This window comes from Lepus europaeus, chromosome 22 (genome assembly GCF_033115175.1).
Source record: "Lepus europaeus isolate LE1 chromosome 22, mLepTim1.pri, whole genome shotgun sequence".
Taxonomy (NCBI): domain Eukaryota; kingdom Metazoa; phylum Chordata; class Mammalia; order Lagomorpha; family Leporidae; genus Lepus; species Lepus europaeus.
This window is the reverse complement of record NC_084848.1, coordinates 10,697,095-10,718,885: the sequence shown is the minus strand read 5'-3', so window position 1 is coordinate 10,718,885 and position 21,791 is coordinate 10,697,095. Positions and strand designations below refer to the sequence as shown.

At 48.4% G+C, this 21,791-nt stretch overlaps 1 protein-coding gene across 1 annotated transcript in view; it reads right to left on the bottom strand.

The window, feature by feature from the left end:
- The window catches only part of CATSPERB (cation channel sperm associated auxiliary subunit beta), a 132,862-nt gene that overhangs the window by 54,310 nt on the left and 56,761 nt on the right, over nt 1-21,791 (bottom strand). Inside the window, exons 11-17 of the mRNA XM_062181030.1 lie at nt 19,386-19,452; nt 19,041-19,087; nt 18,513-18,665; nt 16,939-17,097; nt 10,975-11,119; nt 5,769-5,923; nt 1,106-1,260 (exon numbers count right to left, since the gene is read on the bottom strand). Of these exons, the coding sequence (XP_062037014.1) occupies nt 1,106-1,260; nt 5,769-5,923; nt 10,975-11,119; nt 16,939-17,097; nt 18,513-18,665; nt 19,041-19,087; nt 19,386-19,452 (881 nt within the window). The remainder of the gene's footprint in view (nt 1-1,105; nt 1,261-5,768; nt 5,924-10,974; nt 11,120-16,938; nt 17,098-18,512; nt 18,666-19,040; nt 19,088-19,385; nt 19,453-21,791) is intronic.

Here is a 21,791-nt window from a genome sequence, read left to right as displayed (position 1 = left end):
CCATATCATCCTTACAAGAGAGTTTTTAGGCCTTAAGGATACCTTTAAGGGTCACTGGTTTGGGGCCAGCTTCGTGGCATAGCAGGTTAAACTGCTACCTGAGATGCCAGCAGCCCATTTCAGTGTCCGTTTGTGTCCTGGCTGCTCCACTTCCAATCGAGCTCCCTGCTAATGCTCCTGGGAAAGCAGTAGGAGGTGGCACAAATACCTGTACTCACATAGCAGACCTGGATGAAGTACCTGGCTTCAGCCTGGCCCTGCCCTGGCCGTTGCGGCTATTTGGGGAATGAACCAGTGGATGGAAGATCTCTCTCTCTCTCAAATAAATAATCTTTTTTTTTTTTTTACAGGCAGAGTAGACAGTGAGAGAGAGAAAGACAGAGAGAAAGGTCTTCCTTTTGCCGTTGGTTCACCCTCCAATGGCCGCCGCGGTAGGCGCGCTGCGGCCAGCGCACTGCGCTGATCCGAAGGCAGGAGCCAGGTGCTTCTCCTGGTCTCCCATGGGGTGCAGGGCCCAAGAACTTGGGCCATCCTCCACTGCACTCCCTGGCCACAGCAGAGAGCTGGCCTGGAAGAGGGGCAACCGGGACAGGATCGGTGCCCTGACCGGGACTAGAACCCGGTGTGCCGGCGCCACAAGGCGGAGGATTAGCCTAGTGAGCTGCGGCGCTGGCCTAAATAATCTTTTTTTTAAAAGAGTCATTGGCTCTTGTCAATATCTTATATGAATTCCTGAGAATTCTGTATTCCTGGCATGCAGGATCTCATGTGAGATGGCCTCCATCGTGTTGGATGTGTGTGTCCTGAGGACAGATAAGACGTATCACGTGAGTAGACAGTGTGTATAAACAGTAGCTCAGGACAAGTCTGCTACTCCAGATGAGGAACACGTTTCTACAGCTTGGGCTGCAGACAGAAATGGCAGTCTGTTTCTACAACTGGGGTACCAGAAAAGGCATCTGGGATCTACAAATGTGCTCATATTTGGCCCTGAGGAGTATCAAAAAATGACTCTATTTGAATAAAAAATTACCCAAAAAAGTAGGCTCACCATTTAGAATCTAGAAGCCAGTACATAATCAGAATAACTGAGACAAATCACTACCTGGAGCGTATCAGTTTTCCATAGTGGATATTCTTGAATTTCTTGGTGTGGACAGTTTCCGGAGGCTCATTCAGAGGTACGTATGCAAAAAAGAGCATTTCGTTTAAGGAGATATACTGGGGAGCTAGTGCAGTCTCAAAGCCCATATCAGGAGCCTGGAATAGGAAAAAATAAAGTATTTCATTTAAACTTTTTATACTTTAGTTTTGACAAAATTCGAATAACAGACTTATTTCCACTTCACTTGAAAACAATACTGCCTTGCTTGTTAATTGGGGGTAATATTTCAACATTTTCTATTGAATATTCATGTGTGCACAAGGGCACATGCACTTTTCTGTTGAGGAGGAAAGCAGCTCTGGTAACGAAGACTGAACTTAAGATGCCTCACCCTCTGCAGACAGCTGGAGCGGAAGGGCATGTGGAGGCTCGGCTCCTGCTGTGTGTGTGTGAGGGCCTGGGGGTGCAGGGTGTAGACCTGGTTCTGTGTGTGCGTGAGGGCCTGGGGGTGCAGGGTGTAGACCTGGTTCTGTGTGTGCGTGAGGGCCTGGGGGTGCAGGGTGTAGACCTGGTTCTGTGTGTGCGTGAGGGCCTGGGGGTGCAGGGTGTAGACCTGGTTCTGTGTGTGCGTGAGGGCCTGGGGGTGCAGGGTGTAGACCTGGTTCTGTGTGTGTGTGAGGGCCTGGGGGTGCAGGGTGTAGACCTGGTTGTTATTTGGAGTTTTATCTAGGAATAGGCCTGTGAAGTTCTTCTGCTTCTTCGAAAGCTGTCTCTCCGTCTCAGGCCAGGGACTGCAGGACACCAAGCATCCTGACTCCATGGCCACATCTTCCTCACTTTCCCTGGTTCACAGACATCTCCTGCGGCCGTCTCTGGCCTGAGCTTCTGACCTGTGTCCTTTCAACACAACCTTCTCCAATCCTGATTCTGGCCAGCTTTTGGGAACTTTTAGGGGTGGGGACCAGACCTGAAGGGGATGTTGGGTTTGACCTTGTCTGCTAGGGGACAAGGCGTAGGTATGATGTGGGGCACACTCGTTGGGGGCACATCCACCAAATAGTGCCTTCATGATCCATTTTTCTATCATGATTTTTTTTCTTTTTTTTTTGCTAGTGCAGGCGGAGCAAATGGCTTGAAGGCTCTTGAAAATTACTGAAAAGGCTGAGAAGTATTTATAATTCTGCTAAGACATTAGAATCTTAGAGCGGCAGGCGTGTCCCATGCAAAGTATATGCAAATCCACAAAGGCTAAAAGGACAGGCCTTGAAGCCGGTTGGCTGGCTGACAAGTGGCTGGTTGCATAATTCAGGGTAATTATTTGGCCTCTCTATGCCTCCCTTTCCTTAGAAGCAGAATGAGGAAGGATCGTCAACACGAAGGTTAGGAATGCACACAGTAAGAGCTCAGAGGTTTCAACTGTCATGATTTAAAGTATCACATAAGGGAACTAAGGCACTTTACATAAAGTGTGCTGGCAGGGGCCGGCCCTGTGGCACCGCCTGCAGTGCCAACATCCCATATGGGCACGAGTTCGAGTCCTGGCTGCTCCACTTCCCATCTAGCTCTCTGCTGTGGCCTAGGAAAGCAGTAGAAGATGATCCAAGTCCTTGGGCCCCTGCGCCTGCGTGGGAGACCCGGAGAAAGCTCCTGGCTTCAGATTGGCACAGCTCTGACTGTTGCGGCCAAGTGGGGAGTGAACCAGTGGATGGAAGACCTCTTTCTCTCTGTGCCTCTTCTTCTCTCTCTGTGTAACTCTGCCTTTCAAATAAATAAATAAATCTTTTTTTTTTTTTTTTTTTTTGGACAGGCAGAGTGGATAGTGAGAGAGAGAGAGACAGAGAGAAAGGTCTTCCTTTTGCCGTTGGTTCACCCTCCAATGGCCGCTGCGGCCGGCTCATCGTGCTGATCCAAAGGCAGGAGCCAGGTGCTTCTCCTGGTCTCCCATACGGGTGCAGGGCCCAAGGACTTGGGCCATCCTCCACTGCCTTCCCAGGCCATATCAGAGAGCTGGCCTGGAAGAGGGGCAATCGGGATAGAATCTAGCGCCCCGACCGGGACTAGAACCTGGTGTGCTGGCGCCACAAGACGGAGGATTAGCCTGTTAAGCCACGGTGCCGGCCAATAAATAAATCTTTTTTAAAAAGAGTGTGATGGTAGTGGAGCACTGAGGGAACTGCCTTGTTGGTCAGTTCTGCCCTCCTGGTTACGTTACACTGTGTCTATGCACAGGATCCATGCCTCAGACTGGAGAGAGCACCCAGGGCATCCTGTGGTGGCCTCCCAGTAGCACACGGAGTCCCTGTCTGCAGGAAGCACAGCTCGGACAGGAGAAGCCAGGACACTGTGCTCTCCCCTGAAGCCTTGGCTGGCCATTGCAGGGATTTCAATTTTTAAGATTTATTTTATTTATTTGAAAGAATTACAGAGGGAGATTTTAATTTTTTGTTCTGTTTTTGAAAGACAGAGAGATAAGAGAGAGAGAGAGAGACAGACAGACAATATCTCTTATCTGCCGTTTCACTCCTTGAATGTCCACAACAGCCAGGGCTAGGCCTGGCCAAAATCATTTGCCTGGAACTCAGTCTGGGTCTCCCACGCTGGTGGCAGGGACCCAATTACCTGAGCCACCACCTGCTGCCTCCCAGGGTGTGCACTGCAGACGCCTGGAATCAGAACTGGTACTCCAGAACCAAGGACGCCCATCTGGGACGCAGGTTTCCCAAGCATGTCTTAACCACAGTGCCAAACACCCACCCTGGAATGATCTTTGAAAACTACATTCTTGGGGCCGGTGCTGTGGTGCAGTGGGTTAACGCCCTGGCCTGAAGTGCCAGCATCCCATATGGGTGCTGGTCCTAGTCCCGGCTGCTCCTCTTCTGATCCAGCTCTCTGCTATGGCCTGGGATAGCAGTAGAGGATCACCCAAGTCCTTGAGCCCCTGCATCCATGTAGGAGACCTGGAAGAAGTTCCTGGCTCCTGGCTTCGGATCTGTGCAGTTCTGGCTGTTGCGGTCAATTGGGGAGTGAACCAAAGGATGGAAGACCTCTCTCTCTCTCTGTCTCTCCTCTCTCTGTGTAACTCTGACTCTCGAGTAAAAAACAAATAAATCTTAAAAAAAAGAAAACTACATTTTTTTGCACTATTTCCTTTAAGCCAAAGGACAGGTTTTGATTCAATTTCTGTCAAAAGTGTTTGATTTTTTTCTGATATGTTGAGGTATTTTGTGACTGCGTGGTCAGCAATGCGCTCTTGGGCACACGGGCAGTCACAGGCGGTACACTGCACGTGCCAGTGCCTAGGGAGGCCAACAGTGTTCTCTCTCAAGAGGAGAATGGGCGTCAGGGTTAGTGTGAGCGAGGAAGGAAACTCCCAGTCCTTCAAGGCCAACTCTTCGAGGTGTTCAGCCCCACCCGAGCGTGCACTGGGCGTCAGGGACCCAGCTTGGAAAACACGTAGGTTCTGCCATTCGATATTTGCATGGAGAATGCCTGAGTGGAGGCTGAAGTTGTGCAGCCCTGTGTGGGAGGTGCTACGGGTGATCCCTGTGATATGGAGGTTTTCCGTTAGTTAAATAGGGCCAGGGCTGGTATTGAGGCACAGCTGAGTTAGCCATCACTTGTGACGCCAGTATCCCTTATAGGAGTGCTGGTTTGAGTCCGAGCTGCTCTGTTTCTGATCCAGCTTCCTACTAAAGCCCCTGGGAGGGCAGTGGAGGATGACCTAAGTGTTCCAGCTGCTAGCACCCACATAAAGCTCTTGGCTAACGGCTTTGGCCTTGCTCAGCTCTGGTTGTTGTGACCATTTGGGGAGTGAACTAATGGATGGAAGATCTCAGTCTCTCTCTGTCACTCTGCTTTTCAGATAAACAAAATAAACTTTTTTAAAAATTAGAAAGTTAAATGGAACATAGTGCATTAGTGAGAGTTTGTCCCTGGCCTGGCATTGTGGAGCAGCAGGTCAAGCCACAGTTGCGCCGCCTGCATCCCGTATGGTTCTGGTTTTAGCTGCTTCGCTTCTTTGATCCAGACTCCTGCTAATGGGCCTGGGGAAGCAGTGGAAGAGGACCTGAGTGCTTGGGTCCCTGCTACCCATGTGGGAGATCCAGATGGAGTCCCAGGCTCCTGGCTTCGGCCTGGCCCAGCCCCAGCCATTGTAGCCATTTGGGGAGTGAACCAGCAGATAGAAGATCTCCCCCCCACCAACTCAGGCTTTCAAATAAATAAATAAAATCTTAAGAAAAGTTTGTCCCTAAGGAAAACACTTATATTTTTCTCGTTATTCTGCGTAAAGAATGTGGCATGTATTCCTTAATCAAGGCAAGGGGCCGGCACTGTGCACAGTCAGTTGGGTCCTTTCCTGTGATACCCAGCTGCTCCAGTCCTGATCCAGCTCCGTGTTGGTGTGCCAGGGAAGGCAGCAGAGGATGGCCCAAGTGCTCGGTCCCCTGCCACTCACAAGGGAGACCCAAACTGAGTTCCTGGCTCCTGGTTTCAGTCTGGTGTATCCCTAGCCATTGTGGCCATTTGGAGAGTAGTCAGCGATGTAAGATCCGGCTGTCTGTCTCTCTCTGTAACTCTGCCTTTGAAATAAGTAAATCTTTTTCTTTTTTTAAAAGCAAAACCCAAAAAAAGCACAAACTGTTTCAATGATTATATCACTTACCTGTCCAAAAATACTTCTAGAATTTTCTAAGGTGGAGATTGACCCGCCAGCTTCAAAGTGATCTGGAGTCAGTTTATGTATGAATCCCAAGTGGTCATAGTATAATGTGAAGATTTTATCGGCAACATTTCCAATCTTACTGTATTTGCTTAATCCTAGTAGGAAATAAACACAAGTCTGCTGATACTAATGTAACACAACTAGAAAAATTTTAATTGCATACGTTGTAAGAACTTGATTTAAATGAAGGGTTCTGAGACCCTCAACTTAGTCAAACCCATCCCCGAAGGTCTTCTCCAGGCCCCACGTCGTCCAGCACCTGTTCGCTGAGGCAGGTGAAGGGCCCAGTCCAGCAAAGGATCGAAACTCAAAATTTGAGGTACATTTCTACCGAACGCACGTACACTGTTGCTGCGTCAGCATATGTTGAAAAATCCTAACCCGAAACGTCACGTATATAGAATCCAAACGTCGTCACCTGTCCTGGGCCTTCTGGCAGACCTGTTGGTCTCCACGATTCTGCCTATAGACCCCTTCAGCCCATTCTCAAAAGAACAAGCAAAGCACCAGTCGACAACGCTGAGTCACAACCTCCTCCCAGGGCCATTGTGACCTGGATGCTGGTGGCCTCTGTGGTCGGTCCTGTTACTTTCTGGGATGCTTCCTCTGCTCAGCCACCCCAGCCTCGGGTCAGCCACGTCCACAATCGTAGCACCTGTCTCAGCGACAGCTTTGCTTCTTGCTCTCCACCTTCCCCCTTGTTACACACGGCTAGTCTGGCCCTCCAGTGCAATGGCGAGCACAAGTGGCGGTAGCCTGCTTCCTTGGGGGTTCCTAATTCTGCAGCAAGACTTTGGACATGTTACTCTGAAATCTGGTACTTGTTGTAATCCCTCCCCACGACCGGCCGCACCCCTCCCTCAACTGAAACTCTTAAGAAGTTATCTTCTCTTCTTGGTTTGCTAGAATGTTTCTTATTTTTTACGTTTTAAATTTGATTCACTTGAAAGGCAGAATCTGTCTGTCTCTCTCTCTCTCTCTCACACACACACACACACGCACACACGCACACACGCACAATCTTCCATCCGCTGGTTCTCTTCCCACATAACCACAACAGCAAGGACAGGGCCAGGACAAAACCAGAAGCAGGAACTGCACTGGGTCTCCCACACGGGTGCAGGGATTTGAGTTCTCGAGCCACTGCCTGCTGCCTCCCGGGGTGTGCAGTGGCAGGAAGCTAGATCAGAAGTGGGTTGCTAGCTGGAACTCAGACCAGGCACTCTGACGTGGGACGTGCGCATCCCAAAAGGCAGCTTATCCTGCTGTGCCATCATGCCAGCTCCAGTGTTTCTGGATTTGGCATTTGTATTTTCCATTGCCAAAATTCTATTTCAAAATTGTAATTTAATAGATGACTGCTTTTTTCCATTCCCTGCAGATATTCTCAAGTTGCCTTTTATTTTGGCAAACATAGTAAATAGCGTTTTAAAAACCTTGCATGCAGAATTCCAACACTGACTTTGTGGGTGGTTTTCCTTTATGTTCTACTCCATTCTTCGTTTCCTTTTACTTCGATTGCTTTTTGCTGAAACCTGGTCACTACTTCTTCTTCTTCTTCTTCTTCTTTTTTTTTTTTTGACAGGCAGAGTGGATAGTGAGAGAGAGAGACAGAGAGAAAGGTCTTCCTTTTTGCCATTGGTTCACCCTCCAATGGCCGCTGCGGCCAGCGCATCATGCTGATCCGAAGGCAGGAGCCAGGTGCTTCTCCTGGTCTCCCATGCGGGTGCAGGGCCCAAGGACCTGGGCCATCCTCCACTGCCTTCCCAGGCCATAGCAGAGAGCTGGCCTGGAAGAGGGGCAACAGGATAGAATCAGGTGCCCCGACCGGGACTAGAACCCGGTGTGCCGGCGCCGCAAGGCGGAGGATTAGCCTGTTAAGCCACAGCGCCGGCCGGTCACTACGTCTGAGAACATTATGGAGGCACTTTTGAGGCCTAGGAGGACGCCTTCCTCTGTGGAGGGTCTATACCTGCTTTTTCCAAGTGCTTGGAGTCCTGACAGAAACCAAATCCAGGGTGGGATTCATACCCCACCCCCCAGACAATGCAAAAAAGGGTCACAGATAACCCTGAGGCCTTCAGAGGGTCACAGTCGCTCCCCAGGTTGTTTATAAACAACTTCCTTCTACCCCTGGGATTTACTGGTCGTTGTCCTGCAGGAGTTTTATTACCCACGAGTCATGCCTAGGAGAATTTCCTATTACTACCGCATACTGGCCTGGTGTGGCGAGTCCTGGTGAGTCTCCTCCTGCACAGGCGACTCCCTGCACAGGCGACTCCCGGCACAGGTGACTCTAGGCCCAGGTGACTCCTGGCCCAGGCGACTCCCGGTACAGGCGACTCTAGGCCCAGGTGACTCCTGGCCCAGGCGACTCCCGGTACAGGCGACTCCCTGCACAGGTGACTCCCGGCACAGGTGACTCTAGGCCCAGGTGACTCCTGGCCCAGGCGACTCCCTGCACAGGTGACTCCCGGCACAGGTAACTCTCGGCACAGGCGACTCCCTGCACAGGTGACTCCCGGCACAGGCGACTCCCGGCCCAGGTGACTCCCTGCACAGGTGACTCCCGGCACAGGCGACTCCTGGCACAGGCGACTCCTGGCACAGGTGACTCCCGGCACAGGTGACTCCCTGCACAGGTGACTCCCTGCACAGGCAACTCCTGGCCCAGATGACTCCTAGCACAGGCGACTCCTGGCACAGGCGACTCCTGGCACAGGTGACTCCCGGCACAGGTGACTCCCTGCACAGGCGACTCCCTGCACAGGCAACTCCTGGCCCAGATGGCTCCCAGCACAGGCGACTCCTGGCACAGGCGACTCCTGGCACAGGCGACTCCTGGCACAGGTGACTCCCGGCACAGGCGACTCCCGGCACAGGCGACTCCCTGCACAGGCGACTCCCGGCACAGGCGACTCCTGGCACAGGCGACTCCTGGCACAGGTGACTCCCTGCACAGGCGACTCCCTGCACAGGCGACTCCCAGCACAGGCGACTCTGCACATTGATGTTGACTGTATACTGGCTCTACTTTTGGTTATTTTAAATCATAGTTCTTACAATTTCTGTTTTTCTTCCTCCCTTGTTTTTTCTATTTTGTACTAGTTATTTTGTCTTCTTTTGGTTTTTTAAAATAATTTGCATTGTAAACATATTTTAAAAACTTCAGTGGGATGGATGGTCACAATGAAGGATTTCACAAAGCTCCTATATCATGCGTATTTCCATTCATGTGAGGAAAGGGTATTTTGGACTACATTTTAGGATGGAAAAGCTTGGAATTTTTTGGACTCAAGATCTTATTCCATCCCTAATCTTTTTAAAGAATCTTTCTTGAGGGCCTGGAGCTGTGGCATAGTAGGCTAAGCCTCCGCCTGCAGCGCCAGGATCCCATATGGGGTTCATGTCCTGGCTGCTCCTCTTTCGATCCAGCTCTCTGGTATGGCCTGGAAAAGCAGTGGAAGATGGCCCAAGTGCTTGGGCCCTGCACCCACATGGGAGACCAGGAGAAGCCCTGGCTCCTGGTTTCCGATCAGCTCAGCTGCAGCCACTGCACCCATTTGGGGAGTGACCCAGTGGATGGAAGACTTTTCTGTTTCTCCCTCTATCTGTAAAAATGTTTCTGGTATCAGCATTCATTGTTTCCTCAGAAACATATGTAGTCAGGTTTCCTATTGTTCAGTGATACTTTCAATAGTAAAATTTTCTGATATAACTGCTAAGGTTCAACAAGTCATATTTCATTGATAAGCTAGATACACCCTTTCCATTTTGACATCTTTTGGAAATTGAGACGTCTGAAAATTGGTGTATCTTACAACTTTTGTCCACTAGGTGGCACTCACACCACAGTGGTCGATTGCCTGCACTTGCATCGGCTTTGCTTCAAAGGCGTGTACCTTCATCACTCTGAGTTTCCTGAATCATGAGTACAACACGTGTTAGTTTTACTGATGCTTAAATGCCTTAAAGACACTGCATTGTAACTAGTCCTTGCAACAAGGTTGCTGTGCGTGCAGCAGGAGTAGAGAGCAAAGCAGCAATATTCTCAATAAAGCCAGCGTCCCTGGGGGAATGACCACAATCCCACATTGATTGTAGAACCACAGAGCATTTTACAGAATCCAAGAGAGGGAGAACCCAGAGGTGGATGAACAATCGCACTGAGTTTTCCTGCAAAGTGGCTGTACAGTGAGCACCAAACAATGCGTCTACAGGCAGGGAAATCAGGTCAACATTTCTTGGCCTCGTGGTCAAAGCTGTCAACAAGGCCCATCATTAACTGTTTCTTCCATTTGGCAGACAGACTGACAGGAGCCACCGGGACCTGACCTGTGACACAGCAAGGTCACCTAGTCAAGGTGAGGGAGAACAACGTATCATTCACACACGCCCCCTTTTATTAGCTGTGCAACCTCAGTTGTAGCAACTGCATTAGCAAAAGTAAGCCAGGGTCACGGGCTTTGACAAGGGGCCGAGGTGGTATTTGTACCATGCTGAGCATACTTGGTAGGCGGCAGTTATTATTATTTCACTTTTGAGCAAGTAGGTATCGCTGAAATCATAAAAGAGAACACAGCCCGGCCAGCACCGCGGCTCACTAGGTTAATCCTCCGCCTGTGGCGCTGGCACCCCGGGTTCTGGTCCTGGTCGGGGCGCCGGATTCTGTCCCGGTTGCTCCTCTTCCAGGCCACTGCTCTGCTATGGCCCGGGAAGGCAGTGGAGGATGGCCCAAGTGCTTGGGTCCTGTACCTGCATGGGAGACCAGGAGAAGCTCCTGGCTCCTGCCTTCGGATCAGCGCTGTGCGCCCGCCACAGCGCGCCAGCCGCAGCGGCCATTGGGGGGGGTGAACCAACGGAAAAAGGAAGACCTTTCTCTCTCTCTCTCTCACTGTCCACTCTGCCTGTCCAAAAAAAAAAAAAAAAAAAAAGAAAGAGAGAGAGAGAGAGAGAGAACACAGCCCAGCAACCCAAGGGTCCCTTTCTTTAGGGCTGTCCATGGGATCCACCTTCTGTGGATCCTATGCCCCCGCCCCTCTCAGGGTTGAGACTTCAGGACTAGATTAATAAAGCACGTTTTTCTTTTAGCTTCTAATCCCTGGCCCTCACATAGGGCTCACACCACCAACAGCAACTTCCTCACCTGCCTTTGTCAAGTACACCTTTCCGCTCTGGGAGACAAAAGTGATATCAGAAGTATAAAAACTATGATACGTCTTCGTTATGATGTCACCATGGAAGTCAGCTATTAACTCGAAAGTGTTGCCGCCGTCCAGTGAAAGCCAAACCTAGGGAAATAGAGGGATGAGACCCCACTGGAGAGCTGCCATGGAGCAGCCGGCAGGTGCCGGTCAGCCTAATCATCCCACACAGAGTCACGTGGCACAGCTGTTTTGCTGCCCTACATCTCTCCTGCACCCCTCCTCCCCACTCTCCCGCACACACGTGCAAAGCCCTTGGCTACTGCTCCACCCTCGGTTTCTGTCCTGGGGTCTGTGGCACCATGCCTGCAGGAGAGCGGCGGTCTACACGGTGAGTGCATGCTAAATACATGCACACAGTTACCCCTGTCTTCTCCCGAACCAAGTTCCCTTGGTTGCAAAAGGGGGAGAATGCTACGCAGCTGGGTTTACCTCTCAGGGACATGAAATTTCATGCTCTCGGTAACCAGCAAATAAGGACTCAAACGTATTCCGTATGAAAGGGCCTCTTGTCATTTGCAAAAAGTGTGCTTTGGGATCTTAGTTAGTCCTCGAATGATTAAAACCATGCAAGTTTCTCTCTTGCTTCATTTACTTTTTTTTTTGACAGGCAGAGTTAGACAGTGAGAGAGAGAGACAGAGAAAGGTCTTCCTTTTTCTGTTGGTTCACCCCCCAAATGGCTGCTACGGCTGGCGTGCTGCGCCCATCCAAAGCCAGGAGACAGGGGCTTCTCCTGGTCTCTCTGTGGGTGCAGGGTCCAAGGACTGGGCCATCCTCCACTGCCCTCCCGGGCAACAGCAGAGAGCTGGCCTGGAAGAGGGGCAACCGGGATAGAATCCGGAGCCCCAACCGGGACTAGGACCCAGTGTGCCGGCGCCACAGGTGGAGGATTAGCCAAGTGAGCCATGGCGCCGGCACCCCAGGTTCTAGTCCTGGTTGGGGCACCAGATTCTGTCCCAGTTGCTCCTCTTCCAGTCCAGCTCTCTGCTGTGGCCCAGGAGTGCAGTGGAGGATGGCCTAAGTGCTTGGGCCCTGCACCCGTGTGGGAGACCAGGAGGAAGCACCTGGCTCCTGGCTTCAGATTGGTGCAGCGCGCCGACTGTAGCAGCCATTTGAGGGGTGAACCGACAGAAGGAAGACCTTTCTCTCTGTCTCTCTCTCACTGTCTAACTCTGCCTGTCAAAAAAAAAATTACATATCTATTTATAAATGAGAGAGAGAGAGAGAGAGAGCTCCCATCTGCTGATCCAGTCCCCAAATGCCCACGATGGTTGGCCAAAGCTGGGAACCAGGAACTCAATCCAGTATCAACTACTTGAGCCACCTTGCCCTGCTGCCTCTCAGGGTGTGCCTTGGCAGGAAGCTGGAATTGTGAGCCGAGCTGGGACTTGAACCCAGGACATTTGACACAGGATGCAGACATCTCGAGCAACATCTTAACTGCCAGACCAAAGCACACCCTGCAAACATATCTTTTAATTTCATGTTTTACACAACCTTATTGAAATACTCTTATATCTTTATAAAAAGCATTCTAGTAGCATACATTTTCTTCTAGAATTTACTTCCTACCTCAACATTATTTTCTTTTTGTAAAGATTTATTTATTTATTTGGAAGGCAGAATTACAGAGAGGCAGAGAGAGAGAGAGAGAGGTCTTCCATTCACTGGTTTACTCCCCAAATGGCCACAATGGTCAGAGTTGGGCCAGGCTGAAGCCAGGAGCTAGGAGTCTCCCACATTGCTGCAGGGGTCCAAGCACTTGGGTCATCTTCTACTGCTTTCCCAGGCCACAGCAGAGGGCAGAGGGCTGGATCAGAAGTGGAGCAACTGGGACTCAAATCAGTGCCCATATGGTATGCTGGCACTGCAGGCGACGGCTTTACCTGCTATGCCACAGTGCTGGCCCCAACATTCCTTTCTTTTATTTCTTTTTTTTAGAAGATTTTTTTATTGATTCATTTGACAGAGTTATAGACAGCAAGAGAGAGAGACAGAAAGAGAGGTCTTCCATCCACTGGGTCACTCTCCAGTTGGCTGCAATGGTCAGAGCTGCGCTGATCCGAAGCTAGGAGCCACGAGCTTCATCCAGGTCTCCCACGTGGGTGCAGGGGCCCAAGAACTTGTGTCATCTTCCACAGCTTTCCCAGGCCACAGCAGAGAGCTGGATTGGAAGTGGAGCAGCCAAGACTCAAACCAGTGCCATGGGCGGATTAACCTGTGCCACAGCGCCGGCCCCAACATTATTTTCTTATATTCATATCTGTTGCACATAGCTGAGTTCATCTGTATTTCCAGTGCTGGCTAAACTGTAATTTCTCTATTCATTCTCCTATTTACAGGCCCTTGGATTGTTTTCAGTTATTTAATGCTTGTGCTAACAGTGCCAGGATAAACATTTTTAAAATGTCTTCTCATGTATGTGTCTCCCTTGCTGAAAAGTGAAATTAATGGGTCATGAAATATGCAAAACGTTCAAATTTATCGGATAATAATAACACTAAGCAGCTTTCCAAAATAGTTGTGGTGATTTGTTGTCTTATCAGCAACAAAGACGCGTTCCAATTGATCCCCATTCTCTCCAACTTTTGCATTGTCAGAATTTGGCCAAGTAAGTCGCTGAAAATGATATCATTTTGCATTCTTGATAGTATTTCCCTGATTTCTTGTGAGCTACACCACCTCTTTACATGTTTATTCTACTTGTGCTTTCTTTTCTGGGAAATATCTATTTGTGTCATTTAGATACTAGGCTCTTCCTCATGTTGCTTGGTAGGAATTCTTTATTCTTATCTCTAGTTACTTCTCAGTTAAATCCATTGCAAGCATCACCTCTCAGTTTGTAGCTTCTATTTTCACTTAGGATATCTTTAATGAGCATAGTTTTTCTTTTTTGTGGGGAGGAGATGGAAGATGTAGAAGACTTCATTATTTGTTTTCTTACTGAGTTCTTTGTGTAATTTTAAAAAAGATTTATTTATTTATTTGCAAGGTAGAGTTACAGAGAAGCTGAAGGAGAGAGAGAGGGGGGGGGGTCTTCCATCTGCTGGTTCACTCCCCAGATGGCTGCAATGGCCGGAGCTACACTAATCTGAAGCCAGGAGCCGGGAGCTTCCTCTGGGTCTCCCATGTGGGTGCAGGGCCCAAGGACTTTTTGGGCTATCTTCTATGCTTTCCCAGGCCACAGAAGAGAGCTGGATCAGAAGTGGAGCAGCCGGGACTCAAACTGGCACCCATATGGGATGCTGGCACTGCAGGCTGCAGCTTTACCCACTATGCCTCTGCACTGGCTTTTGTGTATTTTGGGTAACAATTTTTCAACTGATGTGCCTTTTGAAATGCTTTTCTCATCCTCTGTGGCTTGTCTTTGCATTCTTTTGACAATTTTCTTTGCAGAGCAAAATTTTAATGAAGTCTGCCTCATCAATTGTTCCTTTAATGGATAGTGCCGTTGCTATTACATCTAAACAGCTATTGCCAAACCCAAGGTCACACAGCTTTTCTTTTATGTTATCTTCTAAAGGTTTTATAGTTTTGCATTTTACATTATATTTAGGTCTGTGATACATTGAGTATTTATTTATTTCTTTATTTGGGGTGGAGGGAGGAAGAGGGGAGAGTGAGCTCCTCCATCTGAAGTTTTATTCCCCCAAATCCTGCAACATCTGGGGCTGTGCTAGGAGCTGGGATCTCAATCCAGGTCTCCCATGTGGGTGACAGGAACACAGTTAGCTACTCTAGCATTACTGCGTCTCGGGTCTGCACTGCCAGAAAGCTGGAGTGGAAGCCAGGGCCAGGAACTGAACCCCGGCACTGATGTGGAAGGCAGGCGTCCTAACCATTAAGTCAAATGCCTGCCCTGCCGAGTTAACACTTTGAGGGGTGTAGGACGTATGTCCGGATTTCTTGCTGTTTTTTGGCATGTGGATGCCCATGATTCCAGCCCCATTTGTTGAAGAGGCTCTCTCTGCTCCGTAGGCTATGATTCTACCACTGTGCCAAGCTCTGAGTTCAGGGATTTTTGTTTAGGCCTTCTAGGCGACTCCTTAGCCCGTCAAAGGCATTTTTCATTTCTGTTATAGTGCTTTTGTTCTCTGGTGTTTCTTTCGGTTCTTTCGTAAAGTGTCCATCCCTCTGCTCCCACTGCCCATGTGTTCTGTCTGCTTTGTACATTAGAGCTCTTAGCATCTTGATCTCAACTGTTTTAAATTCTCAGCCTGACAAGTCCAATATCCCTGTCTGCTTCTGACATTTGCTCTGTCTCTCCAATTTTTTTTTTTTTCTTTTAGGATGTCTTAGACATTTTTCCCGATAGCCAGACCTGTGCTAGGTTATGCTCCATAACAGCGAGGTGAGGACCAGGTATGCTCCACGACTGAGCAGAGCATTACATGGTGCTTGGCTGTCCTAGACAGCTCTGCTGCCTCACGGACAAGCTAATACACAGATGAACGCAGGACAAGAGATGTGGACTGCGGGAAACACGTGCCCAGAAACTTCGCTGAGATGTTTGCCTGTTGCACGTGCAAAGCAGCCTTGACACCACAGGATGGAAATTGTGTTCCGGGGCCGGTGCTGTGGCGCAGTGGGTTAAAGCCCTGGCCTGAAGTGCCGGCATCCAATATGGGCGCCGGTTCTAGTCCCGGCTGCTCCTTTTCTGATCCAGCTCTCTGCTATGGCCTGGGAAAGCAGTAGAAGATGGCCCAAGTATTTGGGCCCCTGCACCCATGTGGGAGACCTGGAAGAGACTCCTGGCTCCGGATTAGCGCAGCTCCAGTGAACCAGTGGATGGAACCAGTGAACCAGTGGATGGAAGACCTCTCTCTCTCTGTCTCTACCTCTCTCTCTAACTCTGTCTTTCAAATAAATAAAATAAATCTTTAAAAAAAATAAATTGTGTTCCTAGTGTTGGGGCATCAAAAGGCAAGGGTCAAGGAGGAAGTCAAGCTTTTAACCAGTTAGTGTGAGACCAGAATGAGCAAGGGGGTTTCAAGAAGAGCTTGGACACATTGTAACACCTTTACAGTTCTCTTGAGATTCAGAATTAGTTGCCTTCCTTGGAAGTCAGGGCAGAATTTTCTTGGTTCTGAAGTTTCCTTACTATTTCATGTTTGTGCTCTTTTTTTTTTTTTTTAAAGATTTATTTATTTATTTGAAAGTGCAAGACAGAGAGACAGAGACAGGGAGGCAACAATCTGATGGCTGTAATGGTCAGGGCTGAAGCCAAGAGCTTCTTTCAAGTCTCCCATGTGGGTAGCAGGGGTCCAAGCACCTGGGCCACCTTCCACTGCCTCTCCCAGGCCATTAGCAGGGAGTTGGATTGGAAGTGAAGCAGCTAGCATGCTAACCACTGCCCATGTGGGATGCTGGCGTTGCAGGTGGTGGCTTAACCTGCTACGCTACAATGTCCCCCCAGGCCCTGTGCTCCATTTAAACCGCCTGATGCCCCACAGATACAGCATAATCCCACCTTGGCCGAGACTTTGGGCTACTGGTAGGGAGCTAATGGACTGAAGGTGAGACAGAGGATGCAGAATGCATCAGGGTAGCTTCAAGAACAGCATAGCTAGAAAACCAAGCTTAGGCAAAGTCAAATAAAGAAAAGCAGACATTAAATGCTGGAAATACCAGACAGAAGCACACTTGTAACGGATTAATGGTGAACATCTAGGTTAGAGTTGTGAGAAATGTATTATAGTTGGCAAAATAACTCAAGGTAACTAATTTTATCAGCCAAAGCACTCACTGAAAGTTTCGCACCAATAGTCAGTAACTATTCATTGTTTCCCTCCCATTTCCACCGCCTCCATCGTTGGGCGGGGCCTCTGTCCTTACGCACAACCGCTCAGTGTAGAACACATGGGTGAATTTCCCGTGCCCCAGGTGGCATCTTCTGCGGACATACCTGGTTGCCATAGGCGTACAGAAAGTGACTTCGGGGATGGAATATCATTCCCACTGGAGAAGAGAATGAGGAAGGAAACTGGAAGAGTGGGAATTTCGGGAGCAGATTTGGCTTGCTATTGTTTAGGATGTTCACGGAGGCAGTAGCAATGTTCTGGATCTAGATTTAAAGAGAAGGAGCCTGTCACAAGAGTTTTCCCATCATTATCAGGCCACGTTACAGTCCTTAGCCTTCCCTGTCACTCGTTTTTTTTTTTTTTTTTTTGACAGGCAGAGTGGACAGTAAGAGAAAGAGAGAGAAAGGTCTTCCTTTTTTCCGTTGGTTCACCCCGCAAATGGCCACTACGGCCGGTGCACCACACTGATCTGAAGCCAGGAGCCAGGGGCTTCTCCTGGTCTCCAATGTGGGTGCAGGACCCAAGCACTTGGGCCATCCTCCACTGCACTCCCGGGCCACAGCAGAGCAGTGGCCTGGAAGAGGGGCAACCGGGACAGAATCCGGCGCCCCGACCGGGACTAGAACCCGGGGTGCCAGTGCCACAGGTGGAGGATTAGCCTAGTGAGCCATGGCGCTGGCCACTTGGTTTTTGACTATGATAGTGACACAGACCTGGAAGGAGCAGGGATAATGACTCTCTCTACTCCACTGCTCCCCCCACACTCGCGTTCCAGGTGTTGAAAATGAATCGTAGGAGATTAGATAATTTGTTCACAGTTGTATAATAGACGACAGAGATTTATGGCAGAGTTATTACCGAGCTTGGCAGGCAGAAGCCAACGCCCATGCTTATAACTATTATGCTGGAAGTTTTCTTCCTCCCTTACAGTCTTTTTTTTTTTTTTAATATTTATGTGTTTGAAAGGCAGAATTATAGCAAGAGAGTGAGATCTTCCAATTGTTGGTTTATTCCCCAAATGGCTACAACAGCTAGGGATGGGCCAGGTTGAAGCCAGGAGCCAGAAGCTTCTTCTGGGCCTCCCCTTCAGGTGCACTTGGGCATCCTCATTGCTTTCTCAGGCACATTACAGGGAGCTGGATTGGAAGTGGAGCAGTGGGGACTTGAACCGACGCCCATATGGGGTCCGGCACCGCAGGCTGCGGCTTAACCCACTGCACCTCAGTACCAGCCTCTCTCCCCTGCAGTCGTGAGGGTGGGAGCTGAACTTTTTGTAATTTTTAAAAATGATTCTTAGAATAATTCTAATTCATAGATAGGATCAAGGGCATTTGGAATAGAAAATATGGATCTGCGAAAATGAGTAACTTTTTTGTTCATTGTAACTAACCATTTTATGGAAACCCAAACTTAAGTAGAAAAACTCAGCTTCTATTTCCCTGGAGAAGCAGTAAGGGAGAATCGCTGTGCAAACAGTACCACGCTTTCCATTTTCCTCAAACCAGACGACAATCACAGGTGGGAAAATGCCGAAGTGTCGAACGATATTATTAATCTTAAATAATCTTCCGATGGGCATTTTCACCAGGTTCTTAGCAAACTTGGAAACACCTGCTGCTAAGGTGCATTCTCACCATTGCGGTGTCGAGAGCAATCACCTGTGGGACCTAAGACCTACCCGGTTATGGAAGAGGTAGACTCCGGTGTCACGCTCTTGGTCAACAAGAAAGGTTATGACACTTGAAGGGGCGCTTTTCACTCCTTTTAAAATGTAAGGTAAGCAAGGCTGCCATTCAAGAAATGGTTCTTTACTATAAAAACAGGCACTTGACTACAAAAAAGGGAAAGTAAAAGTTAATGCTTGTTTTGAAATAGAAGTCCTAATCAGTTCTCACGGGAAAATAAATTCAGGAGCTGTCGTGCTGTCCTGCCTGGCCAAAAACCACACTTTGAAATCTCCAGTGTCTCTCTTCTGGGGGATGTGGGTTTAGAGACACTCCAATGCGTCTCTCCCTGGTGTGACCTGTTTGCTAGAATCACTGTGTGGGTCCCAATTGAACATAATCAGAGAGCTCCCGTGAGGCCCAAGTAGAGACAACCCCGGGGGCTAAGTCACTGTTACGGCTTTCAGTCTGCAAAACAGCTGCTTTTTCAACTAACTTCAGTCCAGGGAGTCATTCACCTTTTAGAATATTCAATTGCATACCTCACTGAGGGTTCGGTTCCTGTCGAAGGTGACAGTAACGTAATCCACTGTAAAAGAGAAAGGGACAGAGATGAAGTCACATCGGTATTTCTCAAACTAGGAGGGTTAGTGTTAATACAAATCTTCATAAAAATAACAGAAGTTGTGCTTCATCGATTAATGTTTACTCAGTACAGTTTTCTTGCAGGTGTGCCAACCTGTCTGAAATTTAGATTTTTTGCTTCTCAGTTTTAAGCTATTAACTCATCTAAAATGTTATACTTCTATTTTTTGTCATTTCTTGTAATCTGCACATGTTGTCTACATTGATAAAAGCCTGTTAATATAACTTTAAGTAAAATTTACCTTCAAAGTGTTCTCTGTTAGCAAAACATCTTTCATTGTACCACAATTTTCCTTTAACATAGTCAACCTGCATAACAAGATACACAAAGTCCCACTTAGGCAATACACAGACTTAAGATATAAAATAGAAAAAACTCACCAAGTAGAATCTTAGTTCGCTAATTCAGGGACACAGAGGCAAATAAAGAGGGGGACACTCCACGCAAATAACAGGTGGTAGAATAAGGACGAGAAACAACATTTTCACATCTTGAACAACGCAGAAAAGGAACACAAACAGAAGAAACTGCACGTGAACTAGCCAAGTGTGAGAGGAAGAGGCCTTGCCTGGGAGCTGTTTCTGAAGCAGGCCGGGACTCCCAGCCTTCCACCACGGGCCCGGTGGGTCCTGTTTCTCCTCGCTTCCTTACCAGCTGCAGCCTTCACGGAAGGCTGGTGGCAGCAAGAAGCAACAGGAAAAACATTCTGAAAATCGGCCGTCTGGGAGAAGCATCAAAGAAGCAGGATGGTGTGTGCTGGATTCTGACTGCACAGAAGAGCTCCCAATGGTTTTGTTACAGGGAGACCCGAGCTTCAACTCGTTCTTGTTCTTGAAACATCAAGGAGACCTTCTTACACCTCTACTGACCAGAAATAAAATCTGCTCACTCAGTGCATAAAAGCCTTTTTAATGTTCTAAAACAGATGGCTGTGGATGGATATACAACTTGGTGAATATACTGAATGAAGTCCACAGAATTGTAGATTTTAAGTGGGTAAAGTTCATGCTTTGTGAGTTACATCACATTAAAACAGCTAAACACACACACACATCCCTACAAAAAGTTTTTTTTAAATGGAACGGACAATTTATTTGATAGGTGGTATCTTCATGCTAAGCTATTACATCAAATGCACTGTTTGAATTCTATAAATCTTCAGGTTAGCACAATTTCATTATAATATTTGGGCAATTAACATGCAGTCTTTACTGGGCCCTGGACTTGTCCTATTTCTTCTTTTTAGATTCTTCTTGGTTTTTAAATTCCTACCTGGAGTCAAATTGGTAACAGCTCAGTGATTGTCCTTCGAGATAATTTAGTTCATTCAGGTGACCCCATTCCAAGGATGAGACCTTGATCCAGGCTTTGAGAATCACAGGACTGGTTAGGTGCACACATATGACTCAACCTGAGTTCACGAGAATCAGTCCTGAGACCTGGAACTACGGGGAAGAGAATTCTGCTGGGGTTGAAGACCTTGTGTATGTGAACCTGGTGACTATTCCTAGAGAAATAGTCTAGAGAAAAACTACTGCGAATGATGCTAACATGGAGGAGAGCAGAACCAGAGCTGGGTAGACAGAGTCCTGCAGATAGGTGATGCAGAACCCAGCCTTGCCGGGAAGCCAGACTCACCACTTAAATTCCTTTAGTTTGCTTTGCTGTTTGTGTTCAAAAAGTCCCTCCTTGTGTGGGGGAGAGAATCCAATCATTATTTTATTCTTTTGTAAAATAAATTTTATTGTGTATATTTGGGGTTTGCCACATGATGTTATAGGTTACATGTAGATAGTAAATTGGTTATTATGGTGAGCTATCTTTTTAAAAAGCATATACCTGGTACCATGTACTTATGCTGAGGTTTTTCTTTTTTCTTTCTTTCTTTTTTTTTTTTTTTTGACAGGCAGAGTAGATAGTGAGAGAGACAGAGAGAAAGGTCTTCCTTTTTGCCGTTGGCTCACCCTCCAATGGCTGCTGCGGCTGGCACATGGTGCTGATCCGATGGCAGGAGCCAGGTGCTTCTCCTGGTCTCCCATGTGGGTGCAGGGCCCAAGGGCTTTGGGCCATCCTCCACTGCCTTCCCAGGCCATAGCAGAGAGCTGGCCTGGAAGAGGGGCAACTGGGATAGAATCCGGCGCCCCAACTGGGACTAGAACCCGGTGTGCCGGCGCCGCAAGGCAGAGGATTAGCCTGTTCAGCCACGGCGCTGGCCTATGTTGAGGTTTTTCATATGTCTTATTGCTTAACCACTTCACCTCTAAGAGATAGATTTTATAATGCTATTTTTAAAACAATTTATTTATTTATTTGAAAGGCAAAATGGCAGAAAGAGAGAGAGAGATAGAGAGTGAGACACAGATAGAGACAGAGAGAGACAGAGATTGAGAGAGATTTTACATCTGCCAGTTCACTCCTCAAATGGCCACAACAGCTGGGACTGGACCAGGCCAAAGCCAACACCTGGTACACCATTCAGGTCTCCCATGTGAGTGGCAGGGGCCCAAGCACTTGGGCCATCTTCTGCTGCTTTCTCAGGACATTAGCAGGGAGCTGGATCAGAAGTGGAGTAGCCAGGACTCGAACCAGTGTCCATATGGGATGCCAGTGTTGTAGGTGGAGGCTTAACCCACTCTGTCACAATGCT